This window comes from Hibiscus syriacus, unplaced genomic scaffold (genome assembly GCF_006381635.1).
Source record: "Hibiscus syriacus cultivar Baekdansim isolate YM2019G1 unplaced genomic scaffold, ASM638163v2 tig00110467_pilon, whole genome shotgun sequence".
NCBI lineage: Eukaryota > Viridiplantae > Streptophyta > Magnoliopsida > Malvales > Malvaceae > Hibiscus > Hibiscus syriacus.
This window is the reverse complement of record NW_024062749.1, coordinates 819,510-835,778: the sequence shown is the minus strand read 5'-3', so window position 1 is coordinate 835,778 and position 16,269 is coordinate 819,510. Positions and strand designations below refer to the sequence as shown.

At 37.4% G+C, this 16,269-nt stretch overlaps 1 protein-coding gene and 3 pseudogenes across 1 annotated transcript; 2 read left to right on the top strand and 2 right to left on the bottom strand.

Annotated features, from left to right (window-relative positions):
- The first annotated feature begins 1,616 nt into the window (after nucleotides 1–1,616).
- On the top strand, nucleotides 1,617–3,026 carry LOC120127398 (annotated as a pseudogene).
- Nucleotides 3,027–3,071: 45 nt separating this feature from the next.
- LOC120127313 lies at nucleotides 3,072–6,199 on the top strand. The gene is made up of 4 exons (XM_039145240.1): nucleotides 3,072–3,800; nucleotides 4,195–5,160; nucleotides 5,572–5,724; nucleotides 5,924–6,199. Exons 1-4 carry the CDS (start codon nucleotides 3,072–3,074, stop codon nucleotides 6,197–6,199), a joined length of 2,124 nt encoding a protein of 707 aa, XP_039001171.1.
- Nucleotides 6,200–9,855: 3,656 nt separating this feature from the next.
- Nucleotides 9,856–12,918, bottom strand: LOC120127312 (annotated as a pseudogene).
- LOC120127473 lies at nucleotides 12,830–15,601 on the bottom strand (annotated as a pseudogene).
- Between the last annotated feature and the right edge of the window lie 668 nt (nucleotides 15,602–16,269).

Below are 16,269 nucleotides of genomic sequence, written 5' to 3'. Positions count from 1 at the left end.
ATTTTAATAAGGATTTTGTTAATTATATACCTCGAAGGTTAATTAACATGTTGTTTATAAGAATATTATTGTTTTAAACAGAACGGTTTACAGTTTTATATATTTTAATAGGTGTCTGTCTACAGGTATGATGAGTTTAGGTTTCTTATAATCTTTTACATTAAATATATTATTCATAAATTAAAAATACTAATTACATTTTTATAAATATCACCTTAAAAAACGTGTTAACATTTTTTTATATTGTAATCCTAAATTGTGATTTAATAAATGTAATAGTAGTGATTAGACGTGGACATTGGGGATCTTTTAATTGTTTTGATTTGATTCTAAAATCAAAAGTTTTTATTTAATTTTCACTAGTTTTAATGTTTGGTGATGTTTCATCTATCTTGAGTTCATCTTAATTTTTGGAATAAAGTTTCATTTTTGATTTGATCTATCTCAACATGAATAATTTTTTTATTCGACAAAATAAGAAGTCTATTGAAAAATACATTAGAAGAATATTATAATAATTATTCTTAAATATAGATAATAATTATAATAATTATCTTGGATTAGATCAATAAAATTTACCCTAAGCTTGACCCAAACCTTCGTATTTTCCTTTATAAAACTCGTTTTCAATTTAAATTTTGGAAAAAAGATCTTATAGAGTTGAATTAAGTTAAAACCCATCAAATTTAGATAATTTGACCGACCCTAATAATGATATTATGGATTAAATGTTAATTTTAGTTACTTAATTTAAATTCAAAATTAATCTAATTCGATTTAATTATAAAAATCAATATTATCGTGAATTCAACCTAATTTCATAATGTTTTGGAATGATTCAAAGCAGAAATGATTCAAACCTAATTAACTTGAATCAATTGAGCGGACCAAAATTAGATAGCTTGAGAAAGTGAAGATGAACATGAACCAGTGCACTAATTTGGGGGGTGGAAGTCATTTTTTATTTATTAAGTTTTTGTATGACGATGTCCACCAGTTTTTGCAGGACCAGCAGCAGCAGCACAAAATCAATGGCGCCCAAAGTCAAAACTCAGAACCTAACTATAACATGCTTCGAACTCACCCGCCTTTTTTCATCCTCGACTAGTTCGGCCTATAACCGAAGCCAATAACATGAAAGTGTAAAAGAAAAAGGCAAAAATCTTACGGTAAGCAAATATGAGTGGCAGTAAATTACTTTGAGGGCAAACCATGGACTAGTTAAAGACCAACTGGGGCGTTTGGGGTCTTAATGGAGATGATTATTAGAGATAAACCATGAAAAGGACAAGCTCACATGAGTCGAACCAGATCATTCATGGGTCCCCTACGTTTGAGCATTAACCTTATCACTCTCTTTCGCATTCTTTAGGAACCTAAAAAGCAAAGAATTATAGGCTTCACCTTTGTTCAATTGGCACTGAAAGAACCTTCGAGGGAGGCAACACAAAAGAAAGATAAAAAAATGGGAGTTTCTTCTTCTTCTCCTCCTTCCTATTGTTTGTTGCTTGCTTTGTAAGCCAAAATGCTAGGTAAAAAAAAAACCCAGAAACAACTTTCCTGTTGATTCATCCACGGTCTTAATTTGTCTTTAGGGTTTTCACTTTTCAGTGTCCCTCAAAGATCAAGAATACTTCTAAGAAACCAGTATTTGAAGGTCAGTTTCTTGTTTTAGTACTATAGCAGCTAGCTAGATCAATAATACTATCTAGAGTGATAAAGAAGGGAACCATAATGAACTTTATGCAAGAGGAAAAAGGATATTGTAATAACGAAGATCAAGAGGATGATGATGAGGAAGTACTGATAAGAGAAATTTCAAGCAACTTCCCGTTTTCCCCTTCTTCTTCATCGTCTGTTTCTTCCAAGTACAAGGACACCGTCCACTTGTCGCTTGGAACCTTGGATTCTCGACAAGATCACAAAACCCAAGAGCCTGGCTTCAATTTCGACAAGAAACTAGAGCTTATGGACTTGTCACTTGGAAACAGCAGTAGCAACAACAACAACAACGAAGAACCAAACGTGGTCAGAAGCTGTGGAAGCGGTGATGGTGATGATGGCAGTAGGTCTATTGAGAAAGAACACATGTTTGATAAAGTTGTCACACCAAGCGATGTAGGCAAGCTCAATCGCCTCGTTATACCAAAGCAACATGCCGAGAAGTACTTCCCTCTCGACTCGTCCTCGATCGAAAAAGGGCTGTTATTGAATTTCGAGGATCGGAATGGTAAGTTGTGGCGGTTCCGGTACTCGTATTGGAATAGTAGCCAGAGTTATGTGATGACCAAAGGTTGGAGCCGTTTCGTAAAGGAAAAAAAGCTTGTTGCTGGTGATATAGTGTCGTTTCAACGAGGTTTTGGGGAGTTGGAAAAAGACCGGTTGTACATCGATTGGAGGCGCCGGTCCTATGTGCTCGACCCGGCACCGTTTGCACATATTCAGCTCCAAAATCAGTTCAACTTTCCTCAGTCGTCCGGTGGGGTAGACTCTACTCGCTGCCTCAACCGATTTGCATTTCGCGCAACTATGAACCTTTGCATCGGTTAAATTACAGCATTTATCCTTACAATCATCACCACCAACAGCAGCAGCCACAGCAGCATCAGGCGATTACTTATAGCAATGGGCCGGAGTTTTATCTAACGTCATCATCACATCAAATTGGGGCATTTCAAGGAGGAGGAAGAGGGAGAGGGAGAGGGGAGCCAGCAATGGTGATTAATTCGGTGCCAGCTGTTCAGGGAAACAAAACTGCGGCTAAAAGGCTAAGGTTGTTTGGTGTGAACATGGACTGTCCTAGTCCGACACAAGATGAATCTTCTTCCTCTTCTCTCCAACCAAGACTGTCCAATAACAATAACAACTCCTCACTGTCCGATATGCAAGCTGAATGTTCAAAGAAAGGGAAATCTTCCTTGTCCATTGATTTGGAGCTCTAATCAATAAAGAGAAAATTCACATTACAGTCGTATTTTCTTATTCTCTTTCCTTTTTTTTTTCATCCCTTGTCGTCAAAATCTAGAGCAGGGCTAAGCTATATTGCAAGTGGCATCGGAGTCCCACTTTCTATGGACTCTGTTACCGCTTCTAGGAAAAGATTAGAGTATGCTAAGTTATGTATTGAGATTGGTATTGATGATAATATTCCTGAGTATGTGGATGTGCTTCTGAATGATGGAACTGTTACCTCAATTCTTGTCGAGGTACCTTGGCTTCCACCACACTGTAAAAACTGTAGAGTGTTCTGGCATAGTGATAAAAACTGTACCAAACAAAAACATGCAGCTCATTCAACTACTCAAGTATGGAAAAGGAAAGTTGTTACTCAAAATAATCCTGTAGTAACTACAGTAGAAGGAGGTGTTGAACTTCTTCAGGAGAGTTTGCAAACAGGAGATAATGGAGCAAAGGAAAAAAATATTAAAGATGGTTGTTCTGATTCTGGTATTAACCATGTTGATGTTACGGATACTACTGCTGCTATTGATTCTGTTTCTAATGATAACATTGATGCTACTGTCACAAATGAATCTGCTACTTCTGACCCTCATTTAGACAACGTTCCTGAACCTTCTGTTGTTAAGAAGAGTAGAGGTAGGCCACCAAAAGATAACCTGAAAACGGTTATTGCTGGTTCAACGAACAGATTTGCAGTTTTATCTACATCTGAAACAAATGTTTCTTCGCCTACAGAAGCTCCTTTGAAGAAAAGAGCCGCATCGTCTGGAGTGGCTGCTCTAGTAAACGAACTGAAATCAAAGAAAAAGGACAGAATGGATAAGGTTAAGCATACTGAAGTGAGTAGTAATGTGGCTGCCACTTCTATTTCATCCCAATGATTATTGGATTTTGGAACGTTAGAGGTCTTAATAGTCCTCTAAAGCAAGTAGGTGTTCTGAATAGAGCTACCACTAATAGATTGATGTTTTGTGCCTCTTAGAAACTAGAGTGAAAGCTAGTAATGCTCTTACTATTCTTGACACTAAATTTGAGCATTGGCATTCTATTACCAACTATGATTTTGCTGACAATGGAAGGATTTGGATCCTATGGAAAAAAAGTCTAAACTTCTCTGTTACTCATGTTTCTAGTCAATGTATCTCCATCAAAGGTCAATACCTCAGTACCCCTCTCATGATTACAGCGGTCTAAGATAGTAATGATGGAATTCTCAGAAGAAATCTCTGGCAGTCTCTTTCTGATTTGGGCAGATTATATGGTAACCTCCCTTGGGTTCTGGGTGGTGATTTTAATGTCATCCTTAACTCCAATGAAAGCTCTAACTCCTCTTTTTTAGGGCCGTTTCTCTCTTCTGACATGAAGGAATTCCAAGATGCTCTCTTTGACTTAAATCTTTGTGACCACCCTTTCTTTGGCCCCACCTTTACGTGGAGCAACAAACATCAAGATTCTTACCTTGCTAGAAAGCTCGACAGAGTCATTGTCAACCATAAGTGGTTTAGCTCCTTTCCTAAATCCCATGTCGAATTTCAAGCTCCGGGAATTTCTGACCACTGTTTAGCTATTACTTGGTTAACTACAGAAACTCATGTTGATCGCCCAAAGCCTTTTAAATTCTTTAACTTCTGGGCCCAACATCCAGAGTTCATGAATGTGGTTAGAGAATCATGGCAAACTTCTACTCATGGCAGCCCCATGCAGAATCTGTTTTTCAAGTTAAAGCTCCTTAAAACCAGATTGAAATCTCTTAATCAACACTATTATAGTGACATTTCAGCCCGAGTAAAACAAAAGAAATTGGAATTGGAAACTCAACAACTTTTATCGCTAAGAGCTGAAGATTCCTTCCATAAAGAGCTTCTTTTGCAAAATGAATTGAAAAACTTAGAAGAGGCTGAAAATATTTTCTTAAGGCAAAAGGCTAAAGTCCAATGGCTTAAAGATGGTGACAAGTGTACAAAGTTCTTTCATTCGGCAGTTTCTACTAAATCCAAGAGGGAAACAATCAGAGTTCTTATCGATGACAATGGAAACAGACTCGAAACCTATGATACAATGGCTTCCGAATTGATTGAGTATTTCACAAACATGATCGGAACTGAAAATCCAGAAATTAAAGTTTGTGACCAGAATTTACTTCAGGAACTCCTTCAGTACTCTCTCCCTTCTAATTCTTCCAATGCTCTTATGAAAGATGTAACGAGATGAGATTAAGAAAGCGTTTTTTTCTCAAGGTAATGAAAAAGCTCCAGGACCGATGGCACACTCCTTACTTCTTAAATGTACATGGCCTATTATTGAAGAAGATGTGATTGCTGCGATTACTCATTTTTTCAAAGATTCTTTTATGCTGCCGCTTTCAATTCGACCTCTATCACTCTGGTTCCTAAAGTCCAAAATCCTTGTAAAGTTAAGATTTCAGGCCTATATCTTGTTGTTCAGTAGTTTACAAAGCTGTTACTAAAATCTTGGTTAAAAGACTCACTCTTTTACTCCCTGATATCGTCTCTCTCAATCAATATACTTTTGTAAAAGGACGGAACATTGTTGATAACACTCTTCTGGCCCAGGAGCTTGTTAAAGGATATGGAAATCTATCTCTCCTAGGTGCCATTGAAAATTGACATCCACAAGGCTTTCGACTCTCTGCATTGGGGATTTGTATTGGCTGTTCTTAAAGCTATTGGTCTTCCTACTACTTTCATCAAGTGGGTAGAAGCTGTTTCACTGGAGCTCGTTATTCCATCTCGTTTAATGGAAGTCTCATAGGATATTTCAAAGGAGCCAAAGGATTACGCAAGGTGATCCAATCTCACCTTTACTGTTCGTTCTGTCAATGAATGTCTTATCACACATCCTCAACAAGGCTGCTCTTCGAGTATTTTTGGCTTTCATCCTAGATGCAAAAAAAGGTTTAACACACCTCACTTTTGCTGATGACCTGCTTATTTTTTGTAAGGCAATGTTGAATCAGTTGTGGGAATTATTTGTGTTTTGGAACAATTTTATGTCATTTCTGGCCTTAAAATCAATGCGCAGAAATGTGAATTCTACGGCTGTAATATCACCTACACAAATTGATGAAATCAAGCGAATTACAGGGTTCAATCAAGGTTATCTACCTGTTAGATACTTGGGAGTTCCTCTAGTTACTAGGAAACTCTCGGACAAGGATTGTATTGCTCTTATTGATAATATCAGGAACGCCTTCATCAATGGTCACGAAGACACTTGAGCTACGCTGGTAGATTAGAGCTAAGCTGGTGTAGGCAGTTATTCCTACCCCAATCTGTTCTAAACAGAATTGAGCAGCTATGTTCACTTTTCTTTTGGAAAGGTTCGGACAAGGCAGCTTTGGGAGCTAGAGTGAGCTGGAAAAAACTATGTCTTCTTAAATCAGAAGGGGGTTTAGGACTTAAAGATATAAAATCATGGGAACAAAGCTTGTATGATGCAATTAATTCGGAAGGTGCTTGCGGTGAAGGTTCTTTATGGATAGCCTGGATTAATATTATATCATTAAAAATTCTGATTTCTGGGACATGGAAATTGGTCTTAATATGAGCTGGAGCTTCCGAAGCTTGCTTAAATGAGGCATCAAGCTTCGACTATTTTGTCCATGGGAGCTGCTACTATAAAATATTTGGCTTCAAATCAGACACAGGGAGGAGAAAATAAAATGGCACAAGTTAATATGGTTCCCACTCCATATCCCAAAATTTAGCATTATTACTTGGAGGCTTTGTTAAATAGACTTCCAACTAAAGATAGATTGCTTGGAATGGGATTTGAAATTGATAATACATGTGCTTTGCAATGTCTCTTTGGAATCTAGGATCACTTATTTCTCCATTGTCCTTTGTCTAGCTCACTGGGGATGCGATTTTGCACCTAAATGGCATTAGAAGAAGACCTTGCTCTTGGGAAGAACACATGGGCATGTACTACATGGAAAGGTAACTACTAGTTACTATCTTGAAGCTTGCTTGGACATCTTTTACCTATACTATATGGAAGAGAACAAAAGGTTATTTACAGGTTGCTCAAGATCTTTTGAAGCTATGTTCAACTACATTAAAGATACCATTTCAATCAAATTACGGGGTAGAAACATCAATAGGATTGATAGTATCAATATCACATTTTGTAATAAATGGGGTATTGCTTATTGAAGTTGTTTTGCTATAACTTTGATTGTAGTTTTCTGGATACTCTTGTAAGTACTCTGTTCTTTTGAGCATATTTCTGCTCTTGGATAATAAAAATGAATTTATCCAAAAAAAAAAAAAATCATGACAGACACTGGATTTAGGGAAGAGTGTCGAAAGATAAGACTCCATCGATCTGGGTTTTTTTTTCTTTGAATTTATTTATTGTTTCAGTACATTTGCTAGTTAAGGTTTGTGATCTGTGAAAGAGCTAAGGATGAAACAAGCTGAAACATATGGAGTTGAAAAATTGCGTATATAAAATACAAAATTGCAACCTGCCAACCATGGCTTTCCCCTGTCTGTTCATATATATGTATGCTCTCTCTCACTCTCCTTCCTTCTTTCGTGATGGCAGCCTTTACTTATGCTGTATTCATGGGTAGCTGATGAATCTATAGATAAAAAGGACATCGTTTTGTTCTTTTCTCTCTCTTTTCTTACGTTTATCCATATTAGGTTTATAGTGTATATATATATATATATATATATATATATATATATATATATGTATCTTGGCTTTGTTGCTGCTGAACAAGTAAGCTGCAGGCTTGCAGGGAAAGATGCGTCACTGTAAGAATGGTATCATCTGTATTCTTAAACTTGAACCTAAATACCATATGATCACTTTAATTTCTGGTAATTCGTGTGTTCTCTTTACAGCAATGGTTCTGGACTGTACACACAACGGTCTCTTGTGCCCAATAGGGTTCAATTCCTCCGACTGATAAGTCTATTGAGACTCAATACTTGTAAGAATTCACGTATCTTTATTTACTTACATAAATAGAATATACGAGGGCTTAATATCGTTTAAATTATTGGGGAAATTAATTAAAAAGATGCTTTCAGCATAAAAAATAGCTTATAAATAGGTTGGAACTAATAGCTTCTTCATCCAACTAATAATAAATACATTAGGATGGTCATATCAGCTATTTATGAGCATCCAAATCCACTAGTATCAGTTGAAGATATCTGGTTTTGTTGGTATACATACTGAATTGGTAATTGGTATAGGTTGTCGAACAATATTTAATTTATTGAATGAATGATTTTTTCACTTCAAGTAAAACATTAAAATGCGCAGTGAAGTCATCACCTTGTCCTTGTTATTTGAACTGCATTCATGAATGAAATGCAGATACATATACCTGCTACTGACATCTATGTCATATGCTGTCGGTGTAAGAAAACTGCATTTCTGTGTTAATATATACTCACTGTTGTATTTTATGTAGTGATGTTTTGCCTTCGCATTGATAGGTTTTGAAGTGATGTGTTTGCGCTGTAAAATGCATATTATTCATGGCATTAATTCGATAGCCCAACTTCTCTGCATGTCTTATTCCCTCGTTTCTGGGATTCTGAAACATGCACAGACTGCATTTCATGCTTCGAGCTAATCATGTCTATACCTTTCTGGGACAAAACACCTGTATCTAAGAATGATTTATTACAGTCTAGTGTAATAAAATGCATACCATATGAACAGATACATATGATGGATGTCTGTTTAGACTAAGATTATATTACCAAAGATAACAACAGGTTCATACCAGATATTAATTACTTTAGGGTTTGATCGTTCTGCAGTAAAGTAACTCTTGCAATTTAGTTTGATATAATGTAAAGTAATATACTTTAACATTTGATGGGTAGTGACTTAAATCTTTTTCTTCAAAATGACTCTCTTAATAGTAAACGTTTGTTGTTGAAGGTAGATCTATATGATTTTTTAAAAATTTTTACATAAACTTAAGACTAGTGAATAAGTAAAAATAAACACCTAAACTTAATTATTATTATTTTCAGTAAATATGTCTGTGTGTGTATATATATATACCTGTGACGAGGCATAGAGCACTGCATAACCAAGAGAATGCAAGTGGTAATGTTTTAATGATGCTTAGTAACATGGGAAAAGCTAGGGTCTAGTATGTATAGTCTATAGCTAGGACTGTTTATAAAATGAAAGATTAAAGCCACATATGTTGGAAAGATTTTACTTAATTAATATAAAAATGAATAAAGCTTTAATACAAGATGGGTGGAATTGATGTTAAAAACATTCAATCACAAGATTCCTAATTACACTAAAAAGAAAGGGAAAAAGCATCGAAAATTGAAATCCTCCACACCCTACAGAAGAGGGTAATACATAGGTGAGATTTAATAGGCTTAATGATTAGGATAAAGCATACCACATGTGCAAGCCATGGGAGTTGGTGACAGATATAATAATTTTAAAAGCCATGTGAGTTATAGTTTTGGGCTTATTTTGTGTAGCAATTATGGGTCCTAGGAAGGCCCATTTCTAATTTTGACCTAAATTTGCCAACTTTGTTAAATTATCCCCTGAATTTTTTTGTCATCAAATTGATTCTTAAATTTTTTTCGGTTAAATTTTCCTCTGACCTTGAAAACATAACATAAAATTTTCTAATACTCCGCTCGAAATATTTTAAAATTCGAGGAGTGATTTAAAATTTAGACCGTAATGAGAACAAAGTCATTTTTACAGTATGTTTCAATGTCAGATGTCAAATTCATTCTTTAATTTGTTAAATTGGTGTATTAAACAATCGTAATTGGTGTGGGGATTGTCTGAAGTCAAATGGATAAAATAGGGAAGGTACTTGTTGAACAAAAAACCTAGCTTGTTCATGTATGAATTCCAGTAATGTTCATTTCAGTACAACACTGTCAACCTAGCTTGTTGAACAAGAAAATAGGCATGGGTTAAACATGTGGTCTTGCATTAATCTTCTTCTATCTGTGGCTGTTTCAGCTGTGAGTTCTTCAGCTCTCAGTCTCTCTCCCAGAGCAGGATATACAATCCAATTATAAGTAAAACAGATCCGATAATGCTGTCGTAGCCAATAAAGGGATGTTAGAAGCCATATAAACCTTTGATAAACATCAATTCTTATTTAGGAAATGAAGTTCCACATAACTCACAGTTGAAATGAAAAGGTTGTCGGAAAATACAAAACCTTCCAAGATAGATTTGTCCGTGCGGAACGGAGAAAATAAAAAATGGCTAAAATATCTGCACCAGTGGTGTGAAGGTGATGTGAAGACTGGACCCTTTAGTTCACACACCAGGACATTACCACATAGCACAAGGCTGATCCCACGATTCCCACATATGCAACTGTTATGAGTTCCAGTTTTCATTCAAGATCCATCTGGTGAAGTCCCTTCCGTTATCAAAACTTATGATGGCTAATTGAATAGAACTGAAGAAAGAAAAAATCGCAGTGCTTGAATATTGGCATGGATATGTCTGTCCGATTCTAGCTTGCAGAAGGAAACCATGATGACCAAAAGATGGTACCCGCAGCCAGAAATATCGAACCAACCCATCTCTCTTCTTATTCTTAGTCAAAACCATCTATTAGCAGAGTTCACAGCATGAACCGCAGACCTGAATCCGATCCGACCAATTTTTCCCCTTTGTAAAGCGTCAACACCATGGCCCCACGATGCAAACTAAGTACCAACGACCTTTGCAATCCCGGCCTTGTTTCTGAGATTCACTCTCTCGAGACTGAAAAATGTACAACACCAAAGAGTTGGGACTGGACCGGACCTAGTTTAGAAGCTAGAGAAAAGCGCTGGCTTTTAAGAAATTACCCAAATGGTAGCCCCAACATAAAGGTCAGTGCAGGAACCATGTTGAGGAATGCACATGAGAAAGTTGCAGATGTATATTCAAGTCAGGAGGAAGAGGTACAGACTGAGTGTTACCCTGGATGAAATTTGCTAATGTTTTTTAGTATAATTTATAAGTTGAGCATAACAAACTGAGCTAGCTATTCAGGATTGTAGAAATAACCCTATTAGAGAATTGAAGAAAAGCTGGCATACGATAGGAGCTCTGATCTTCGGTCTACTTTTTCTGCAAGGAAAACACATACGAAACATATCAGCAACCAAGAGCAATCAAACCAGATGACATAGTTAAGTAAACACCTACCTTTACCTTTCCAAAAAGTAGGCAATCGGTGCCACGAAAACAGCAGAAATCGCGTGACGGTACATCAAGATGATTACATGGCTCGTACCATCATCAAGAATCTTTTGATAAGCAAATTCGTTATAGCATCGCGAAGTTGATAGCCACCATTGCAGTAACAGTCTTCCATTGTTGGCAGCAGTCATCTCCAGCTAACAAAGCAATTAGAGAAAAGACTTAAACTTCGAAGCATAATTCAATCTTTCCCAGTTGGCTATAAATAGATGCTCTCCCTCCAAATTTGGAATATGAATTGTTCTAATATTTCAATCACGTCCATTCTTTAAGCAACCAAACTTGCCACATTATTTATTCCATTCATGAGCTTTCTCTGCGTCACCTTTTTGAACAGTGAGAGCATTACAGAATCAGTGGGGGAAAAGTTCATGCATCGTCAGATATTATGAGTTTCAGAGAGAGAGAGAGAGAGATTCATTACTAGCTAACACTAAATATGTATTGTGTTTACGAAATTTAATCACGATTAGAGCTTGGTTAATTGCTTATTTCTCCGGTAGACGATTAGTCATAAGCATCTATGAAAGTGGTGACAAACAAGACAGGCATCAGGTTACTGAAGAGCATCCAATCCCGAAGATACACATATGACTGGGAAATCTACAAAATGGGAATAGCGGTGAGAAGTGAGAACAATAGTCAAGTCTTGGAAGAAAAGAATGAAAAAGAAATGATATTTTATATCTACAATCAAGTAATCAGATGCTTATATTTGTTCTTCAATGGACAGTGATGAAAATGTGCAGAATTTCGTGTCCATTGCTTTACTTTCAACGTAAAAGTCTAGAAATCTTTTAGAAACCAATCCATTGAGTATCACTAGACACGATACTCTTCCCGTCCGTTGAGAGTTTTTTTTTTTTGGCATTTCCTTACAAAAATATAAAGCTTTACTGAAATTAACGAAGCAATTAGAATAAAAATGAACCAAATTGGTACATAATCCAAAGAATTTGATTTACAAATATAGTAGACAAATACAGATCGAAACGGGGTAAAAATACACAAAATGTCTCTCTTTTGAATAATTAGAAAAGATCAAACATACAGAAAAACCGAGCAAGATGAGCCAGACAATGTGAACCAAAAGCAGAGCTTGGCCAGGAAGCGACGCGCTACCACCACTTCCAACTTCACGTAACCCTAATTTCACCACGCGCGTTCCGGCACAATAGGCGTCGGCGCAACCGCACCAGTAGGTCACCCGTCTACGCCGCAAAAGGGGCCATTCGAAAGCATTGACAGGGCAGGACGCCGGCTTGATGAATCGTGCACAGATGTATTCATTATCGTCGATGAGGGTGAAACCATCGGATGGTAAGCGGATAGATCCCGAATTATCTGGCGAAGATTGTGCAACCGGCGCAGAGAAACAAAAGAAGAGGACGGTTAAGACATGGAAGGGAAATGTCGTGGAAGCACAGCATGTGCCTGCAACCGAAAGGATCTCCTGCAATGAATTTTCCCCAAATTTGAAAAATAATCAATTGAGTTGAAGCGAGTCAGACTCGAGTTTTTTAACTAGGCAACGAAAACTATAGTTTGAGTACGTAATTAATTCATAAAAATCAAATAAATGATTGTTGATTGAATGCCGAACGCTCAAAGATATATATTTAAAAAGAACACAAGACAAGAATTGAACTTTGAACGCAATGTTTGAGATGTATACAAATCACAATTCACAGGATTATTACAAACCGGCATAGCACCATTGAGTGCAAAGCCTTCAAGTCTGGACTAAATGCTTGTTGTATAGTAGTTGAAACTCGAAAGCAGCAATGCCATTATGATTGTCGGTCATAGATCGATGAAGTCAAAAAGCACTTCCATTAGTATGTTTCCTTGTACGAGTACCTGCACAATGCCAATTGCCAAACCATATATGACTTCCATAGCAACTTCTGAAATAAGTAAATGAATTTTAAAAACCCCACAGCCTTGTCTTACATAGTTGAGGTTGAAGCAGAAAATTAAAGCATGGCATGGTTTTTGGGTTAGCATAGATATGACATGCTTGGACAACATTAACTTGTAGAAAATACGTAGCCCAAAAGAAGATAGATATATGATAGAGAAGGAACAAGAACTAAAGCACAAGAAGGATAATCGTTAATCCACTGTTGTGAGACACGTAACCGCTTTAGGAGTAATGCACTATACAACAAAAACACCATTTTTTTCATTCCTACAAATTCATAGTATGTAATGGATCAAATATCATGTGTTTTTAATCCAAAACAACAGACGAGGTCAAGATCGATTCCGAATTAGAGAATACGAGTCATTTCATCAACACTGCTGCTCATTTGGATATAAGTTGAAATGACATCTACATTCTACAACATGCAAGTTTATGACTTATCCCCATATTTCATAAGCTACCCTCAACTTTTGCCTGTATGGTTCAAATATGTTTGGTCACAGTCCTGTTTAGTGGTTAATGTCTACAATTCAATCATAAATGATTTAAAAACCCTTCATGCAGATGTCCCCAAATAGCTTCCTAACTTTATATGTAGTGCAAACATGACCAAAGACTTTACCAGTAGAATGCTTGCTCCAGAGGACCTCCCCATCAATGGCAGTGAGATGTTGATCATCGAGGCGCTTCCATGTCTTGATTGATTTTACAACACCCCAACTTCCTCCCTCTGTCTTCTCTAAAGATGCTAGCACCACCCTTGCTCTCCTGGACCAGCTTTCCCATAGGCATGGTATCCAAAGCCACCACCATAACACAGTTGTATACCGGTCAATCACCACAGAAGTCGTTGATGTGATCATGACCTGTAAAGACAGCCTTCACATCCCCTGCTTCTACCAAAGTTGTGAAGAAACCCGAGTTCACAGAAGCAGAACCGATGCCTTCTTGTTTCACCCCAGTGAAGATAGATGAATCAAAACTTGCAACTTCAGGCAGTGGGATGTGAAAATAGGCAAGCCCAGGTGCAGATGATTTCTGAGCCATTGGTGGGCTCATGTAGGCTCTCTGCAATACAAATAAAATGATCATTAGGCATCAGATGGAATCCAATCAGTCGAATGACAAGCATGCTTATTAAATATAAGTGACCTCCAAATATTTTATGATTAGAGTCAAACTAGGTTCATACCCAAAGCTTTGCAGAAGTGCACTGAAACCACAACTGCTGAGAGGGTTTAATCCAACCATAGCCAGGGATAGCTGGAACCGTTGAGTAATCTCCACTGTCAAGGAAGTAGAGATTGAGAATAGATTTGTTTACAAAACCAGACCCTTCAACTCCACCAATCTGCAGGATGTAGTTACCAAACCCATCAATAGCATGTACTCCAATAGGATTGAATTGAGACAGTGTATGATTCAATCCAACTATGTGTTTCATGACCCCTTCCCTCGACAATGTGCCTTCCTGGTCATGGTTCCCCAAAACAGCAGCCCATGGAATTCTAGCAGCAATTGCAGGGGCAAACGCTGCATCCATCGACTTGGCTGAATCCTTGGAATCGAATCCGTAGATGTTATCCCTAACATACATGCAAACAGTTTGCATAGGGTGAACTCGGATATCAAAATAAACACAGTTTGCATACTCGAATGATTATATTATACTATGCTATTAGAACCTAGCAAGAATAAAATTCAGGGGTTTGGCCAATGTCCTCTTGAAACAACATTACAGCCACTAAAATCAAAGCATGAAGATCGTTAAATGCAAAAAACCAAAGCAAGCTTGCTCTGCACGTTAACTAGACAATTACTAGTTCAAGATTAGATCTTTCACACTTTCATCTCATAAAATTCAATATTTTCCACAAATAGCTTCACTTTATTCTAATTAATAAAGAAAAGAAGGATAAAAGGGTCATAAGCTTACCAGTGAAAACAATAAAATCGGGTTTCTCAGCTTCAATCATGCGGTGGATAAAAGCGGTAGTGTTGAGGTCAGAGCAACCTTGAACCTGACAAGGCAACACATCCTCGCACGGCGTCGTTCTGCATTAGCATAGTGCATGTCCGCCACTTGTAGTATCTTAAACTCCCCGTTCCGACGGAACCTCAGCTTAAACGTTGGCTTCTGAGTTAGATGGTGCTGTCGCGGAGGATATTGTCGGGCGGAGGCCGAGGCGTTAATGGGTACAAAACAAAGGCAAAGCAGAGCAATCGCAACAACAAATACTTGAAATGGAAGTGAAACCCAAAGTTTCCTCTTGTTGATGTGAACAAATATGGAAGAAGAAGCTCGTGCCATCGTTGTTTTTTCTCCTCCTTTTTTCTCGGTTTATAGATAAATGACTCAGCAAAGTTTCCCCTTTGCTGGGTTTTAAGGCAATCAGAGAGTGAAGAAGTAAACACCAAGAAAGAGGATCACGGATTCAGAGTCAGGCGATGCCCTTTGGTTTCCCCGTTTACCATCATCATATGTCGTTTCTGTTAAATATTAAAACAATTCTAAATATAGTATATATTAAAATATTAATACATTTTTTCAGTATTTTTTCGTATATAAAATCAATATCAGCATCACTGTTTGTCCTCTGGATTCAACATATGCAGATTTACTTTGGAATAAACGGTGAAATGAGCTGGCAAGTGCCAACCAGGCAAAGTGGTAACAATCACGAGATTGAGAACCCGTGAGCTTTAATAGTTTGACATGTTTTTGAAAGTCAAAATCTGCGGCTTGAGAGTTGCAGGGCGTCAGCTCCATGATTGTCTCATCAAGATGAACTAACAGTGGCAGTAAAACAAGGAAAATGTGTTATGCCCATAATATATGATGTTTAGCACTAGCAGGACCCAGTCCAGTTACTTCGGTCAATATTTCAATCGAAGCAGAAGATTTGAACCAAGGAACACATGCAGAGGTTGTCTTTTGATATAATCTGTATGCTTGCAGCTCTGTGCTTGCTTCAACATCCGCTGCTCCAGGAGCACGGTAACATAAGCTAAGCACTAATATTGATCAAAGTTCCATCGAAAGTCCATCCATGTCCTAGCCTCTAAGAAAACACGACCCAGACCCACCACCACAAATGCTCGCCGAAATAGTTCTTGGATGGCTAGAGTACCGC

Bases quoted from the DNA above. Each gene is read 5' to 3' on its own strand.
- LOC120127313 (XM_039145240.1), top strand. From the start codon at position 3,072: ATGGACTCTGTTACCGCTTCTAGGAAAAGATTAGAGTATGCTAAGTTA. The intron at 3,801-4,194 runs GTGAGTAGTAAT...AATCTCTGGCAG, and splicing joins ATAAGGTTAAGCATACTGAA to TCTCTTTCTGATTTGGGCAG. The intron at 5,725-5,923 runs GTCTCATAGGAT...ATTTTTTGTAAG, and splicing joins TTCCATCTCGTTTAATGGAA to GCAATGTTGAATCAGTTGTG.